Source organism: Scardinius erythrophthalmus (assembly GCF_964197995.2).
Source record: "Scardinius erythrophthalmus genome assembly, chromosome: 5".
Lineage (NCBI taxonomy): Eukaryota > Metazoa > Chordata > Actinopteri > Cypriniformes > Leuciscidae > Scardinius > Scardinius erythrophthalmus.
Window position 1 is genome coordinate 42788514 of NC_138225.1, and position 15883 is coordinate 42804396.

The following is a 15883-nucleotide window of genomic DNA, read 5'->3' on the forward strand; positions in this document are numbered from 1 at the left end:
TCATTTTCTTGTGAATTATTAAAGGGGTTGGTCTTGTGAATAAACATTCTATATTTGGTGTTATATCACTAGTAAACGTACAGTAGGACTGCATTGTCCAGCAGTTTATTTTTTTCCACCAATCGTCCCCCCACTGCTTTAAAGGAACTCCTGGTCATAACCTGTTGAAACAAATCAGAATAAATATTTAGTGGTTCCTGTCAGGGTTTCTCGGCAGAGCTTGCACAGAGTTCCTCTTATCCACATCCCCACTGCTTTGCGAGCAAGGAAGGATGTAGTAATTTTGCCAAAACCACCTGCTTTTGTGAGTTTGGTGAGAAGGGGCTGTTGAGTATTTAAAATGTAGATTTTTTTAATTTATGCATTTAGCAGATGCTTTTATCCAAAGCATCTTACAATAGAGGGGTATAAGATACATGTGCTGACTGATAGATAGATAATTGTGTTGTTTAATGTGTTTGAGATGTAGTGCTTTCCTCAGTGCATAACTTACATTTCACAGGTATATTCTTTATCTGTAAATGTTAGAAACTCGTGCAGATATTTCCATTTCCATTTTACATGCGTGAAAAACAGTCTAAGCACTATAGAATAGTAGCGCAATAATTCAAACAAATATATCGGCCATCGGCTGCCCCAATTTCTAAATATCGGCCAGAGAAAAAAACATATCGGTCGACCTCTATACATGCATCTCCACCCCATCTCCTCCCCGAAATAACCATATATGGAGCTTACAACACCTCGTTTTACTATGCATAATGTCATCTGCATATTATTTTCCATTTGCATATTCTCATCCACGTTTAACAGTACAAGACATTAGGAGACTTGACCCCAAAAATGGTTATCATTAGGCTAATGTCTGATGGCTACAGGTTTCTCACACTCACACAAATCTCATGTGCCATCATCTTTTGGCCTGGTAACAAGTTGCTTGGTCAATTTTTTTTTCTAGTGTAAAGTGATGTCAGCAAATTTACAAAATGTTCCATTATGTCGGCTGCCCGCAATAGCTATATTGGAGCATATGAGGCTTTTAAATAACTCCAGAGGGCACTTTATTAAAGAATATGCAGTTAAGGTATAGATGAGGAACCCTGGTGAAAGGAAGTGCCGTGAAAAATCTGTTGTCTCCGTTCATGCCAGGATGCAAGTGAAATGTTTGGGGCAGGAGCTTGTCCGAGGTCTGTGTGCTGGTGATTGTGGTTTCAAAGAACAATGCTGGTTTGTGCATAGGCATCTCAGCACAAGCCTTCTAAGAAAATCTCTGTTTTCACCAGCTCTTCCAATTTTTGTGAACAAATTTTGTGTTCGTTGGAGTGGGAATTTCGTTTCATCCCAGTGACACTAAAAACTTTAGGTTTCTTCGCTGAATTATTCTGTGACTTTCTGTAAGTTACATGATTACACCAGTTGGTGGTGACTTTTATTCTAAAGTCTTTCACCTTAAACAACCATTATTAAAATGTCTACAGATCAACAAAGAAACGCAAGAAATAGCAAAAAGCAACCGGGAAAGACCTCCATGCTGAACTGAACTTATACTTTGCCCCCTTTCGATTGGTTTTTGTTCACAAATAGCATTCCTGATTTTTTTTTTTTTTTTTTTTTTTACATGCCTTGTTCAATTGAATAACAAATATCAACGATTTAACATATTTTAGAAGTCTTTAAATTTCAAGAAATGTTTTTCAAAACTTTAAATGTTGTTTCATTTTCAGTTGCAAGAAATGTTGGGGTATAGCCGGATACATCTGCTTACCCTTCCTTTACTCAGATAAATGTCAGTTTGTATACAGCATCCTTTGAAGCCTTATAATATGTGAGCCAGGGCTGCGTTTCCCAAAAGCATCGTTAGCCAACTATGGTCGTTATCAGCATAGTTCAACGAGTCAGTGTTTCCCGAAACCATAGTTCCAACGAACATTTGCAAACAGCAAAGTTGTGTGGTTGGAATGACAGCTCTTTACCAGTGGTTAGAAGCAGTTTCTTAAATGCTTAATAAATCCTTATCTTGAGCAAAATAAGCAAGCTCACATTCAGTACAATCTACAGTATATCGTTCATTTCGAACATATGTCTTTTAGTTTGTCAACTGTCAAGAGATTTAAAGCACCGATTGTGAAGAGTGCGCATGTGAGTATGTGCACTATAGGTAACAAGGAGCCTATTATTGTATCTGTAAATAAAGTAAAATAACTGAGCAAAATGAGAATTAGTCCTCAGGTGCCATGTCCGTAATCTATATAAAAAATCAGCATTAATTTGATTTGAAACGGATTAATTTAAAGAAGTTATTACAAATTTGCGACAATACAGTTTCAAAACAGCTTTCAAAAGCTTGTTGATTTCTTCAACGATGCATAATACTATGGTAGTTAAGCAGTGAATTATGTCATTTTATGGGAAACGCACCCATAGGATGTGGCCAAAAAAGTAGTGTTGTCACAATACCAAAATTATGACTTAGATACGATACCTGACTAAAATATATCGATACTACTACTGAACTGATACCGCAACCTAAAAAAACCTAAAACAACAGGAAAATTAATTGAATGATAAATGACCAACGTTAACCTTATAATTCATTATTTTATTTATTAATTTATTTTATAAAAATGAAGTCTCTCACTTGACACAGTGTGTACCTGCCCTGCTTTTTGAGCATTTTATCCCCTAAAAAACCCCCCAAAGAAATCATAATGAAAGAAACCTAATGCCCGGATCCTATGACACACATTTCGATTATCTGTTTAAAGGGTTAGTTCCAAAAATGAAAATTCTGTCATTAATTACTCACCCTCATGTCGTTCCAAACCCGTAAGACTGTTTTCCTCTTCAGACCACAAATAAAAATATTTTTGATTAAATCCGAAAGCTTTTTGATCCCCCATAGACAACAATGTAATTGCAACTTTCAAGGCCCAGGTACAACTACGAAGGTAGTAAAGACATCGTTTAAATAGTCCATGTGACAACAGTGGTTCAAATGTAATGTTATGAAGCGACTTAAAATAACGACTTTATTCAACAATTTCTTTTCTTCTGTGTCAGATCTCCTACGCTATTTGTGTAGTAAACACAGTACAGCGCTTCCGGGTTCTACGCCAGAATGCCAGCTAATTAATGGCCGACGCTGTTCATGTGAGCACCACGACACATGCGTGTGATGCTGATGCAGGAGCTGGTCAATGGTGAGCTGGCGTTTAGATGTAAAACCTGGAAGCGCTTTACTTTGTTATCGTGTTCTGTACACTTCGAGTGTAGTGTGAGTACTTAATTTAGTTATTTTTCGAGGCTTATTCCGCTTAATAACTTAATAACATCAAGAATGTACCACACTTTATTTTCTCATTCATGCATGTTTCTTAATCACTCTCACATGTCCATAACTTTAAGCAGTCCTGTGCTGTGCAGATATATAAAGTTTGGCATGGCCAGTGCGTCTGCAGAGAGTGGAAGCAAAGCGCTGGACACACACTGCCCTGTTGTTGCATGTCAATGCAACTCAGGAAATACGGCTCTTATTAAAACGCTGCCATTCTTAAAGTACCAGTACTAGTAAAATGAGGAGCCATACCATTTTTAAAAGCAGGGTATCACAATACCTTTCTAGTACCGGTATATTGTGCAACACTAATAAAAAGAGAATATGGGTAAACTTTCTTGAATGCTTTCCAACATTTCTTGCAACATACTTACCCTTCTTCACAAATACTTTACTTGTATGTATTTCTGCACACATGCTGCTTTCACTTCAGTTTTACCATTATCAAAGCACTTCTTTCTTCTTGTTTCATAAATGGCCTGAGGAAAGAAAAGCCTGCGTATTAATGGTTTCCCAAAATTGTGGTGTTTAAAGTGCTTATTGTTTGATTGCCTTTTTCCCCATGGTCTCCTCTCCTGCACTGTTAAAGTAAAATCTTTCCTCTTCATTAGCTCAGGGCCCATACCCTGCGAAGCCTGTCGCACTGAGGGTATATTTGAAGAGGCGATGTCTATGCTCAATATTACAGTGGTAAGCTATGTTTCTTAAATGATACCTCTTGGAAATCTAACATTGTTTTTAAATTCCTGGTAACTCCTATTCAGTGTATACATTCCTGTTCTTGCCAAATGTACACTGCAAAGGTACTGTAGAATTACACAGTGGAGAAAAAAAACTCCATAATGACATGTACAGGATTACAATTTCAAAAGGTATTCATTAATGAAAAAATCCATGGTCTTTGACTCCCCCTAGGCATTTCCTGACAATGCAGCACGAAGAGAAATTGATAGCTTGCCTGCTAAATGCCCAAATGATGGTTGTTGTTGGTCTGGTACACTGAAAGACTATGAGGTAAGAACATAGTTCATCTAGCCTGTTGTCATATAGAATGTTCTTCATTTCTAAATGCAAACTACCATGATAGGCTGTCTCACAGTGACTCTGCACATATTTCAAACCAAACCCAGCCGTTAAGCAAATAACCTGATCTGAATACTGTATTCCGATGCCAATCTGAATTCTAACCTGTGATTCAGCCTGAATCATAATGACACGTGTTCGTTTGTTGGCCAGACGAGAACTGGCCTGACGACTTGCAACAATATGTATTGTTTAAAGAGCTAAATAAATAAAGGGGACTTGACTTGACTTTCAAATAGAAAGTCTTGTCGTGACTTTGATACTTTAAAAAAAGAATAATGACTGCTCACAGAGTTCATCATCAGCAGGAAGGATGGGGGTTGTTCGGAAAGTCCCAGAGCTAGCTGGAAAGTACCAGCATTACCGTATGAAAAGCAAGTTGTTTTTAAAAGCTCATTATTTTGGGCAGTGTAGTTTTTGTATTTTTATAATGCTAAAACCATAATAACTCTCATTGCCATTTTGTGCAATTATAATTTAATTATAGTTAGTTTATATATATATATATATTTTTTTTTTAAGTCGAGAAGGCTTCATTTTCATTTCAAAGAGTTTTGTGGTATGTTGTAAATCATTTCAAAATGTTAATTTTCATCAAATATTTTTTTTAAACAGGTCTACTGAATAGTTTACGGTATTTGACAGCTGGTGGATATGCTAGTGTTATAATTGTATTTGATTGCATAAGATGAAAGAAATAATTTATGTATAATTATTTATAATTTGTGCCTGTGCCTGTGAAAATAACAGATTTTGATTGCTAACAAAAATGCTTGCCAAGTTTCCATTCTGACTTTCTTATTTTTAAAAACCTGAAACTAGTTTAACTTTGTCTTGGTTTTTTACTTCCATTTAGCTGGTAAAAGCATAAGTCTGACTGCATTCTTCTGTTTTGACTTATTTAGTGACTAAGTAACCTTAACCCTGACTAAAGCTGTTCTGAAGCCATAACTCACTCTCTGAATCAGTGTTGATTCATCTGTGTGGGAGACATGGTGACTAAAGAGATAAAGCAAGAAATTCCCCTAAAAGTTTTTGCAATAGTTTTCCCAGGTCAATTGTTCCAGAATTAATTTGAGGGTACTTTTGGACAGTAAAGTCAACATAAATTGTCGTTAGCAACCCATTGATTTTTATCTAGTGGGAATTAATTGGATCAGGAGTCAGGACACAATTTATTTTCTTTTGAATAATCTGCACTGATAAATTGCTCACAATAAGATCCATTTAGAAAGTAAATGGGATCAAATTTTACTTCCTTAAAATGTATTAAATTCATGTTGACATGCTGCTAAATTCATTAAATTCAGTCACTGCAGTTACGCCCACTAAGTGGCAAAAAGACTGGGCAGTGTTTGTTTTCAGTGTGATTACCGCGAAAAACACACAATGACACATCCACAATGGGAAAGAGCTTTGCGGTTGACTGTACAACTAGATTTGACGAGAAATATGAGGTATATTTTTACAGACTGCCGAAAGCTACAATGTTGTCTATTCATCTTTGAAACTGTGGTCTTTGATCTGTGATGTTTCACCTAGAAATACGTCACATTATGGAAGTAAAATGTTTCGAGCAGCATTTCACATGAACTTGATTGCACAGTTTGCATCTAACAAAACATGTTCTTGCTTGAAATGCAGCTTTTGAAATTCGAAGAGAAAAAAAAAGTGGGTGTGTCTAACCAAACAAGCTTGAAGCTAATCTTCTTGTTTGGTTTTTCTGAGTAACAGATATAACTTCCATGGCATTTACCACACCCTTTCTGAGTAACTCTAGAGTTATTATATATATCATGTTTCATGAATAGGCAATTGCACAACACTGCTGCTTTACAATTGTTTGACCTTTGATCTAGACACTGAGAATGGAAACTAATAGTATGAAGAGGTAGTGAAGCACAAACGTTAACACTTTACAAAAAGGTTTAATTTGTTAACATTAACTAATGTATTAATTTACATGAACTAACCATGAGAAATTAATTTGTTTCTGTATTTGTTAATCTTTGTTAACGTTAGTTAATAAAAAAAAACTGTTCATTGTTTGTTCATGTTAGTTCACAATTTCCAAAAACATGATTTTAACATCGATTTATGTTATATACATGTTTGTTATATACCTCATGTTGTTCCAAACCAGAAATTTGTAATAATAATAATAATAATAATAATATATATATATATATATATATATATATATATATATATATATATATATATATATATATTTTTTTTTTTTTTTTATTAATTATCCCTTTAAGCACATCTAAGGGATTTTGGAAATTGTGTAAATTAACAGGAATTTTTGGGGCTAATGCAGACACAGTTGTTCTGGTCTTGTTCTAATCACAAGGTCGGTATGTACTTTCAACCAGTGATGTCTTGTGACCATTTACTAACTTGAAAACAGGAAATGCATACAAATAACATGGGAATAAATTGAATGAACAGCAGCTATACAAAGCTGTTAACAGTCTCTAGATAATTGAAAATGGGGCACATGAAAGACAATTCAAGAGTTGGCAGTCATACATATTAAGCTAACTATGATATTTTTCCTTTCAACATTCCTGCTAGAAATTTACAGATAATTCTTTCCTTCACTAGGGTCAACACGAAGGTCGTTGTGACTTTGAACGTGTAAAATGTGAAGCATGCCAAGCAGTCATCTTGCTTAGCGAGAAAGACCGCCACAATGAGCGGGAATGCGAGGCCAGAACCCTGAACTGCAAATACTGCAAGGTCACATTCAACTTTAAGGAAATTAAGGTAAGAGCCCTTAGCCCTAGAAGTGGTCTGTTGATTGGTCTGTGGTTTGTGTACATTCTGTACTTTTAATGTTTGATGTGCCAACAGACTCAATGTGTTGCAATAATAAATTGCCATGGTAAAGGGTAATTGCATTATACACCAATGTGGCTGAATTCATGATGGAATGGGTAGTTGAACCAAAATTGATAATTTTCTCTCATGATTTACTTTCACCTCTGCCAGAATATTCAAGCTTAATTTCCATATTATAAAAGTTATAACTTGTATAGTGACTGGCATTTTTAGAGAGAAAAGTACAAACATGTCAATGAATAGCAGCTTTCTTTATGTTCCTCACACAGTTATCATGCAAGTTATATAGACTACTTTTATGGTACTTTTTATTATTTATTATTGGAGCTTGAAAGCCGCTGATCTCTTTCATTCATGAACGTAGCTTAAAAATTATATGCATAGGTAATGCATAGCGGTTGAGCAACATAGCAGAAAGGTCAGGTGAAATAGTTGTTAAATCATCTTTACTGATTCCCCCTCCTACACTACTCTTTTCTGTCTCAGGCCCATGATGAAATATGTCAGAAATTCCCCATGCAATGCAAAGACTGTGGTAAAAAGAAAATCCCCAGAGAGAAGGTTGGTCTCTGTTCTCAGCCAGACATTATTTCTGCTTTAATTGTGGTATTTATCAGTATGAATGTTGAAAGTATATTGGCCTATGTTTTTTGTTTCATTCGCACACAATTGCTAGTAACGTGCTGTCATAAATTGTACTAAAATCATCATAAAATACAAATCTGCTATGTATGTCAGTTTTAATAGAGGAATTATTTTCATTCATAAATTATTATTTTTTTCTCTGACTTTTTCTTTTCTTTTTTTTGCAGTTTCAAGAGCACACCAAATCTTGTGCAAAGTCAAAGTCGGCGTGCCAGTTCAGTGAGATTGGCTGCAGGGCAGTGGTGTGTATTTGTTTCTCATGAATGCATTTTGGATCAGAATAGACATTGAGTCAATTCTGAATAGAAGGGTGGAAATGTTTTGAGCTTCTTCCGAAAAACCTTAAAGGGCGGATTTTAAAAATGATTACATGCTTTTTCTGAACAGCACATCCGACCACTTAAAACCCACATTGCTTTTTATCTTCATAGCTGAACCATCAGTTTTGTTTTGTGTCATATAGTTTCATGCAAGTTTGCACTGATTGATTCACTATGGTGTTTTCACTAGAGTAACACACAGTCTCAAACTTTTTAGAACTTGAACTGTAGCTAGTTTTCAATGTGGCTGTCACACACTGTACTTCCTAATATACACTGTATTAGGAAGTACTTTGACCGCTCCATTGAAAATCGGCTACAAATTGGAGTTCTAAAAGGTTTGAGGCTCTGTATAAATTGTTGTTTGCAGGTACGGTACTTCTTAATATTTTATATTTAATATAAAAATATATTTTACTAAAAATGTTTTGCTATAAAATCAAAGTCATATGCTTAACCAAGTTGTGTTCCAAATTTGAAGTTGATATCACAAATATGTAAGTTCCAATGAGATTTGTTTGGCGTAATACCAAAAATAGACAACGGGTGACACCCACATTCAATTGAATTTTTTGGATGCATTCTCTTTTAAAAAATTAATACATTCCTTTCACCAAATATGAAATATGAAATATCTTGAGTCTTAGACCTTTCCGACGATATGTGTTTTGTCAAGATTAAAAAAGTTTTGATTATAAAATATTTTTTTTTTGTAATATGAAACACGAAACTGCCCACTCATTTTATTAGGGAGGAGCCCGCTAAAAGAATGTAAAGTCTCATTTCAATGGTAACGCAATGTCCAATTACATAACGGTTTTCACAGGATGAATTAAGAGTGTTTAAGCTTTCAAATGATGCCTAATTTATGATGATTACTAAAATATGTGATAGAAAAAAGAGGCAATAAATAAAAAAGAGCACCAAGCGTCCTGCTAGCAGGGCGGTGACAGTTAAGGGGGTTGAATGCTAAATCTCTTTAAAGTAGGATGGATTCTAAATGGATGTCAATGTTTTTTCTTTCATCAGCTAGAAAAAAAAGTGTGAAAATGATTCCAACGATATTGTTTCTCAGTGCCGTTATCGTCATTCTGCTATTCTTTTACATTTAGAGCGATTTTTAAAACTACAGATATCTTTATTGTTATAGTTACCATCTTAATGTGAACGGGCCTTTAGTCATTCTGAAATGTGTCATAACTTTCAAAAGCCTTTAGATTATTTTGTCTGACTTAGTCAGACCAGTGGGATCTATTTTGTCTCTCAGTTTGCATTTTTTCCACATGACTTTAAAATAAAACCAAACTATGTAAATAGTTTGGAGTGTGGGTTAGAAAAGTCCCAAACTCTCGGTTAAGAAATATATGCAGCACTGTAATCAGTGAACATGTAAAGTTGGTGAGTCATTCGGGGAAATGCATTTCAGACGGTAATGCATGTAATATCATAAATTCACACCTCTTCTCTCTACTGTTGAGATCACAGTTAGTAAGTTAAAATGAAGTGTTGCCTACCTCTGAAGTCTTCAAGGAAAGTCAAAGGATTTCCCCAGTGCACCTCTTTTTAAGAACGTGCCCTCTACTGGTCAGAGAATAAACTGGCACAAATGGAGAGCTGCAGTAGAAACATAGCAATCTAAAATGAAAGTTGGTCAGTTAGGTCATCAAGAGGGTGGTCACAGTATTGGTGCAGTGGGTAGTGCCTGTGCTCATCACAGATATTGTGCTCTGGGAATAGAGTCAAGGGTGTGTCCAGTGGAAGAGGTGGGGAAACTGCAGAATAAGTAAAAGTATACAAGCAAAGTATAAGCACATTTAATGAGCTCAGGCAGCTTCAATTCAGGAAATGGAGCTAAAAAGTATTTTTGTTGAAGTTCAGTGGTGCCTGAACAAGTTGGGGAGGGTGGGGGTGAAGATAAATAGTAATGACGTCACCAGGGCTGTCCCAAGCATCCGCCCCAGGGCTGCCCCTCCTGGTCCGTTTGCCGCGGTGGCTGGTTCAGACAGCCCTAATGCTGTAGTGAATAGTATTTAGCTCATGGTGACTTTATGAGATTTCATCTTAACATTTGCTTAACGTTTTACATTTTAATATCAATTGCTTATTAATCCAGTGAATCTGATCTGCTAATATTGGAAATGTCAAAACAAAAATAAAATAAAAAGTAAACTTAAACTTGTTAAATTTGATTTGGCTTCTGCAAGTTTTGTCTCCTGAAATCGCAGTGATTGGAATGACATTTAATATGACAACGTACTCGTCTCTGGACCAGAGTGTTCCTCTTCTGACCTGCCACCAGTTATACTGCCACTCCAACTTGTGGATCTGACAGCTCATTAATAATATAATTCTGCCAAAACTAATATCAGACATTTACTTTAACTATTGCATATTAGAAATGCGCTATTAAAGGGAGTCAACTGCAGTAGATAATCATTTATCATCTGATGGGGATGTTGACTAAAAGTGACTTCCTTTCATACATGAAAACTGAAATTTTCTATTCATTATGCATCAATCTGTGGACTGTGACCTTGCGATCACCGTTGTTGGAGTGTGGTGGCAGAGCTAATTTTTAGGATGCATTGTCGTTAACCCTTTTTCTAAGGCAAGACACTGCTGGCAAAAGCACTGGTCAATTTTTAGATTTTGTACTATTCTCCTCCTATAACAACATCTTACAAACTGATGGAAAGAAAACATCAAAAATACACATTTCAGTGTTTATTTTATTACAATTGATCTATTTGCATCCGTAGATTTCAGTTACAGTAAAAGCCTTTTTTTCTCATGCAGTGAGACAGAAATCTCCACTTTTTGGAAATGAATAAAAATTTTAATTAGATAATGACTCACTTGGACATTTAAACATACCATTTTAGAAACATTGTCATACAAAATGTAATGTCCTAATGTACTGTGATTAATTAACTGGGGAAGCATAGTGGTATCTTAGTTAAATTGACCCTGTTCACCTGTGGTGTCTTGCCTTAATTATATTTTTAACCCTTCTTTCTCTTTGATAACCATATGTCATTTTTCAACATAAATGAAGTGTTTTAACATCAAAGAAATGACACCACCTTTTGCTTTATTGTAACCTTTTTTTAATAATATATGAATGTTTTTAGGTTGACAACGGTAAGCAGCAGGAGCATGAGCAGACCAGTGTGATGGAGCATTTGCGTCTCATGCTGGCTGTGCTGTCCTCTGTGCGCCTGCGAGCCGAGGGGGCTGTGGAGTGGCAGGAAGATTCTGGGCTGGGATTGTATCGCGGACCTGAAGATGCACCTCTGGCGGGGGCTGATGCTGCCGCCCATAATGCAGGAAGAGGAGGCGCTCCTGGTGTGCAGCAGAAAGTCACAGCTTTGGAGAACATAGTTTGTGTGTTGAACAGAGAGGTGGAACGCTCGGCCCTCACCCTGGAGGCGCTGTCCCGGCAACATCGGCTAGACCAGGATAAGATCGAGAACTTGTCAAACAAGGTACTATGCACACCTCGCAGGAATTACAGTATATACTTAAATAGTTCTGAAAAAAAAACAAAAAAAAAACGCACGCCAAGTTGGATTTATAGGATTTTTTTTTCTTTCGGACAGCAGAGATGGTTTTGATGCTCTGCTATGTGTCCGAAGGTGATGCGAGGCTCTCACCTTGCAGGTAACCAAATAATGACGTATTGATCAATCTTATTTTATAACAGACGGGTGGAACATTTTACTTCAAAGGATAGTTTGCACAAAAATGACTCATTCTCATGTCGTTACAAACCTGTATGATTTTTTTTCTTCTTCCGTGGAACTCTACTTTTCCATGTAATGATAGTGAATGGGGGACAGATGTTATCAGTTTCCAAAAATAACAAAAAGCATTACACATTAAGTGGTCCAACTTCTGAAACCATATGATACGTTTGTGTAAGTGAATTTTGCAAAAAAAATGCTGATTGCTGGTGCGTTACGTTTGGGCGCGACATGTTCTATAGAAGAAAAAAAGTCATGCAAGTTTGGGACAACATGGACTGTGTAAATGACAATGTTTTTATTTTTAGGTAAACTATCCTGATTTTTCTCTTTTTTTTTTTTGGAGCTTAATAGTCCGTTTGTATTATCATTTTAAAAGTTCAGGTGTTTGATTGGCAGTGGAAGCCTTCACTATGAAAAACAGTTGTTAGCAAGATTTGTTTCTGTCGACTGTTACACTTGTGAAACAGGTTTCCTTCCCCAGCAGAAGAGCCTCCGCTGTCTCTGCCATGATCCTTAAAGGGATACTTCAGGATTTAGCATTAAGCTTTGTATTAGTAGAAAACCTGTAGTATTTTCGAATTACCATGCTTTCCACCCTCATATCCCCCTGAGACAAGAGATTTATGTATTTTTTGTCTGGAAAAAAATCCTCCGATGACGCAAAAATCGTCATTTTGCGTCATCGGAGGATTTTCTGGCCAGAGGCTAAAGACTACAGCAAGTAGATGGCGTTGTTCCGCATGTTTTCAGCCCGCCCATAGAGGGTGGGATCTCACTCACAGAATGTACACAGTGTCAGCCGTCTTTCTTTGGAAGCTAACCTAGCAGGCTCTTGTTCTGTGGAGAAAGCTGAATAGTAGGAGAAAGCTGAGTAAGTAGGGGTTACCATCTTCCTTTTCCCGGACTTGTCCGGCGGGCGAGATCGTTCAAAATGTCCGGGATTCAGCTTTTGCTTTCTGCGGTCGCCATTCATTGTTTACATGCACACCTCTTGTTTCAATCTAACTGAATTCATTCCGATTGGTGAATCTGAATGTAGTGTTTACATGAACGCTAAACAAGTGATCGGATGATGTGCGTTTTAACATTGCTAAGAAAATTCCCGCTCCTCCGTGAGAGATGCGAGACCCGGCGCGTCTCAGTAATGACGCCACCGGCCTCGCGCCGTTCTCCCGCGGCTGTCAGCCTCGTCCTGCTCGCCACAGTAAACATGATGAATTAATGGCGACTGTAGAACGCTAAAGCAGAATCCCGGACATTTTGGGCGATCTGTAAATCCCTGGCAAACTCATCACGTAGACTAGCTAGCCTTGTTGTTGTTTTCAACTGTACACTCTTACCGGTAGGCGTGGCCTCCTAAAGCAGCGAAGCAAGTGCATTCTGGGAGTTGTTGTCTTTCTTCCACATAAGCCAAAAAGACATTTTCTGGCTTTTCTCAGTCTAGAAAGCTCCAAATTCAAAAATTTCTTCACATTTCTTCTACTTAAATGACCTATTTCAAATACACATTCATCTTCCCAGAGGTGAAGTAACCCTTTAATTCACATGGGATATGAAGTGGGAACCGTCCTGGACGTTCTGCTAATTAATCAGTTTTGCGTTAAGAGTAGTTCAACCAAAATTTTTAATCTTTCCTTTTATGACAGAACTATTACAGAGTACTACAGTACTCTTTTAACAATTACCAGAACTATAGACACCAGTGAACCAAAAACCATGTACAATACCAAAGTGAAAGTCTAAGGAAGACACAATAGACAAGCTTTTACTTATCCATCAAATGTCAGTATATCATCTTTTTACTACAGATCTACCATTGCTGCTTGAGAGTTAATCGTTTTTATTTTAATTGAATGACAGAACTACTCCATTAACAATAACCATAGAACAATAGGCGACAATGTACCAGTGTCGCCAACCTTACATCTAAGACAGAATGTTTGTCAGTTCCATAACCCTGTTTTTCTTCTGTTTGGTGACTCTTGAAGGTGCGACAGCTGGAACGGACTTTAACTATGCGAGATCTGCAGTTAGCAGAATCCGATCAGTCTTTGCGGGAGCTGCAGTTCTGCACATACGACGGAGTGTTCATTTGGAAAATAGCAGACTTCTCTCGTCGCAGACAAGACGCAGTGGGAGGACGAGCACCTGCCATGTTCTCACCTGGTAAGGTTAAGATCAGATTCAAGGTTCAGTACAGGTTAAGCTCAATCAACAGTTGTTGGTTGCATGTTGTCGATTTAAGAACAGAAAATTATTTCCACTCCCCCTTTGGTTTGTTTTTAAATTTTAAGCAAAAATCAGGGTTACCATGAGACACTTACAGTGGACGTAAACCGTACCAGTGTCCAGAGGATTTAAAGGCAGAAATATGAATCTCATAGCTTTGATATGCTCTGCTCAGCTCCACATAAGGAAGTTATGTCTCCTCCCTTTTTGGTATGTGGGGAAATCGTACGAAAGTTACCGGGCGTACATGCTTTACAGTTATTTGTCATGATACCAAGGGGTGATCTATATAACAGTATAACTATACATTATTTTCTGTGGTATTCAACATTGTCACAAATGCTGCTGATTGAACTTGTGTCCTAGAATGTTCTTGGTTCAATAAATTTTAATCCTACTTTGCATTTCGTAAATAGTAAATTGTAAGCAGAACTCGTCTGGAACTTGAGAGCATTGTGGCACTTAGCAAATGTCCTGACTGGAATTTTTTTTAAGCTAATGTGAAGGTTATTTTTTGAAAATGCATTTTTAAATGCCTTTCCATCAACCGATTAAAATTGATAACATGTGTCTGTGTAAAAACAGCATTTTATGTCATAGTTCAGTTAAATCTATTAATTAAAAAAAAAATGTTTCACATTTGTGTGAGTATTCAAGTATTCACTGTTTTCGGAGCTGATTTTTGTGAAGCATTTTAGTCACCTTTGGGTGATGTTTTTGCCTGAGTTAATTTCTGACCCTGCTGTTCAGCACCTTTCTTCTGTTCTTCAGCATTCTACTCCAGTAAATATGGGTATAAGATGTGTCTGAGACTGTACCTGAACGGTGACGGCACAGGTCGGGGCACTCACCTCTCCCTGTTCTTTGTGGTCATGAGGGGCAAATACGATGCACTGTTGAAGTGGCCCTTCAGCCAGAAGGTAATGAGCCGATACGCTTTCACTCCTCTTTCCGGTGTTCATTTACTCTTTAGTTTTACTTTTTTATTTAGAGTTGTTCTACCAACTAAAGCATCACAACACACACCACTCATGTTTGGATTAATCACTTATTGCATGGACTGAATGTTGAGGTTGTTCTGTTGTAATATTCAACATATATAAACTGTAGAATACATGTAGTTAGAATATTACATCTAATGAATAATTGACTATTAAATGTTAAATGGTTGAGAATGAATGTGGTGGTTGTAATAACTATTTTATCTAAGGGTTAGTACATGTATTCTGTCACCTGATGTCCGATATGACCTTTAGAACATAAGCTTGGCATTACATTGGTTGTAATTCTTTTTTCCTTCCAGGTGACATTAATGCTCTTGGACCAGAACAACAGAGAGCACATCATTGATGCCTTTAGGCCTGACGTGAGCTCCACATCCTTCCAGAGACCCATCAGTGAGATGAACATTGCCAGCGGTTGTCCTCTCTTTTGCCCCCTCGCCAAGCTGGCAGGCAAGAGCTCATATCTGAGAGACGACACCATTTTTATTAAAGCCATAGTCGACCTCACTGGCTTATAAAGCATTATTCATAATAACAATGGATGGTATTATTATTATATCTCATATCTCAGCTGCGGAAGCCAAACTATTTAATCTATACAATATAAATTATTATATTATAATAGCATATATTTGTTCCAAGAAATATTTTCATTGATAATAATATTATATGTCT

At 36.9% G+C, this 15883-nt stretch overlaps 1 protein-coding gene and 1 long non-coding RNA gene across 7 annotated transcripts in view; one reads left to right on the forward strand and one right to left on the reverse strand.

Annotated features, from left to right (window-relative positions):
- The window catches only part of LOC308690860, a 9187-nt gene extending 7555 nt beyond the window's left edge, over positions 1–1632 (reverse strand). Inside the window, exon 1 of the long non-coding RNA XR_014030211.1 lies at positions 82–1632. This is a non-coding gene — a long non-coding RNA (uncharacterized lncRNA). The remainder of the gene's footprint in view (positions 1–81) is intronic.
- traf2b (Tnf receptor-associated factor 2b) overlaps positions 1–15872 on the forward strand; it is a 24142-nt gene extending 8270 nt beyond the window's left edge. For 3 of the 6 annotated variants that reach the window (XM_081365593.1, XM_081365594.1, XM_081365597.1), the window contains 9 exons: positions 3946–4024; positions 4250–4348; positions 7028–7189; positions 7751–7825; positions 8077–8151; positions 11361–11714; positions 13964–14141; positions 14955–15124; positions 15508–15872. In XM_081365593.1, coding sequence (XP_081221719.1) covers positions 3946–4024; positions 4250–4348; positions 7028–7189; positions 7751–7825; positions 8077–8151; positions 11361–11714; positions 13964–14141; positions 14955–15124; positions 15508–15726 — 1411 coding nt within the window. In that variant the 3' untranslated portion in view covers positions 15727–15872. The remainder of the gene's footprint in view (positions 1–3945; positions 4025–4249; positions 4349–7027; positions 7190–7750; positions 7826–8076; positions 8152–11360; positions 11715–13963; positions 14142–14954; positions 15125–15507) is intronic. The other 3 variants (XM_081365595.1, XM_081365596.1, XM_081365598.1) reach the window with 1 other exon arrangement.
- Positions 15873–15883: the final 11 nt, after the last annotated feature.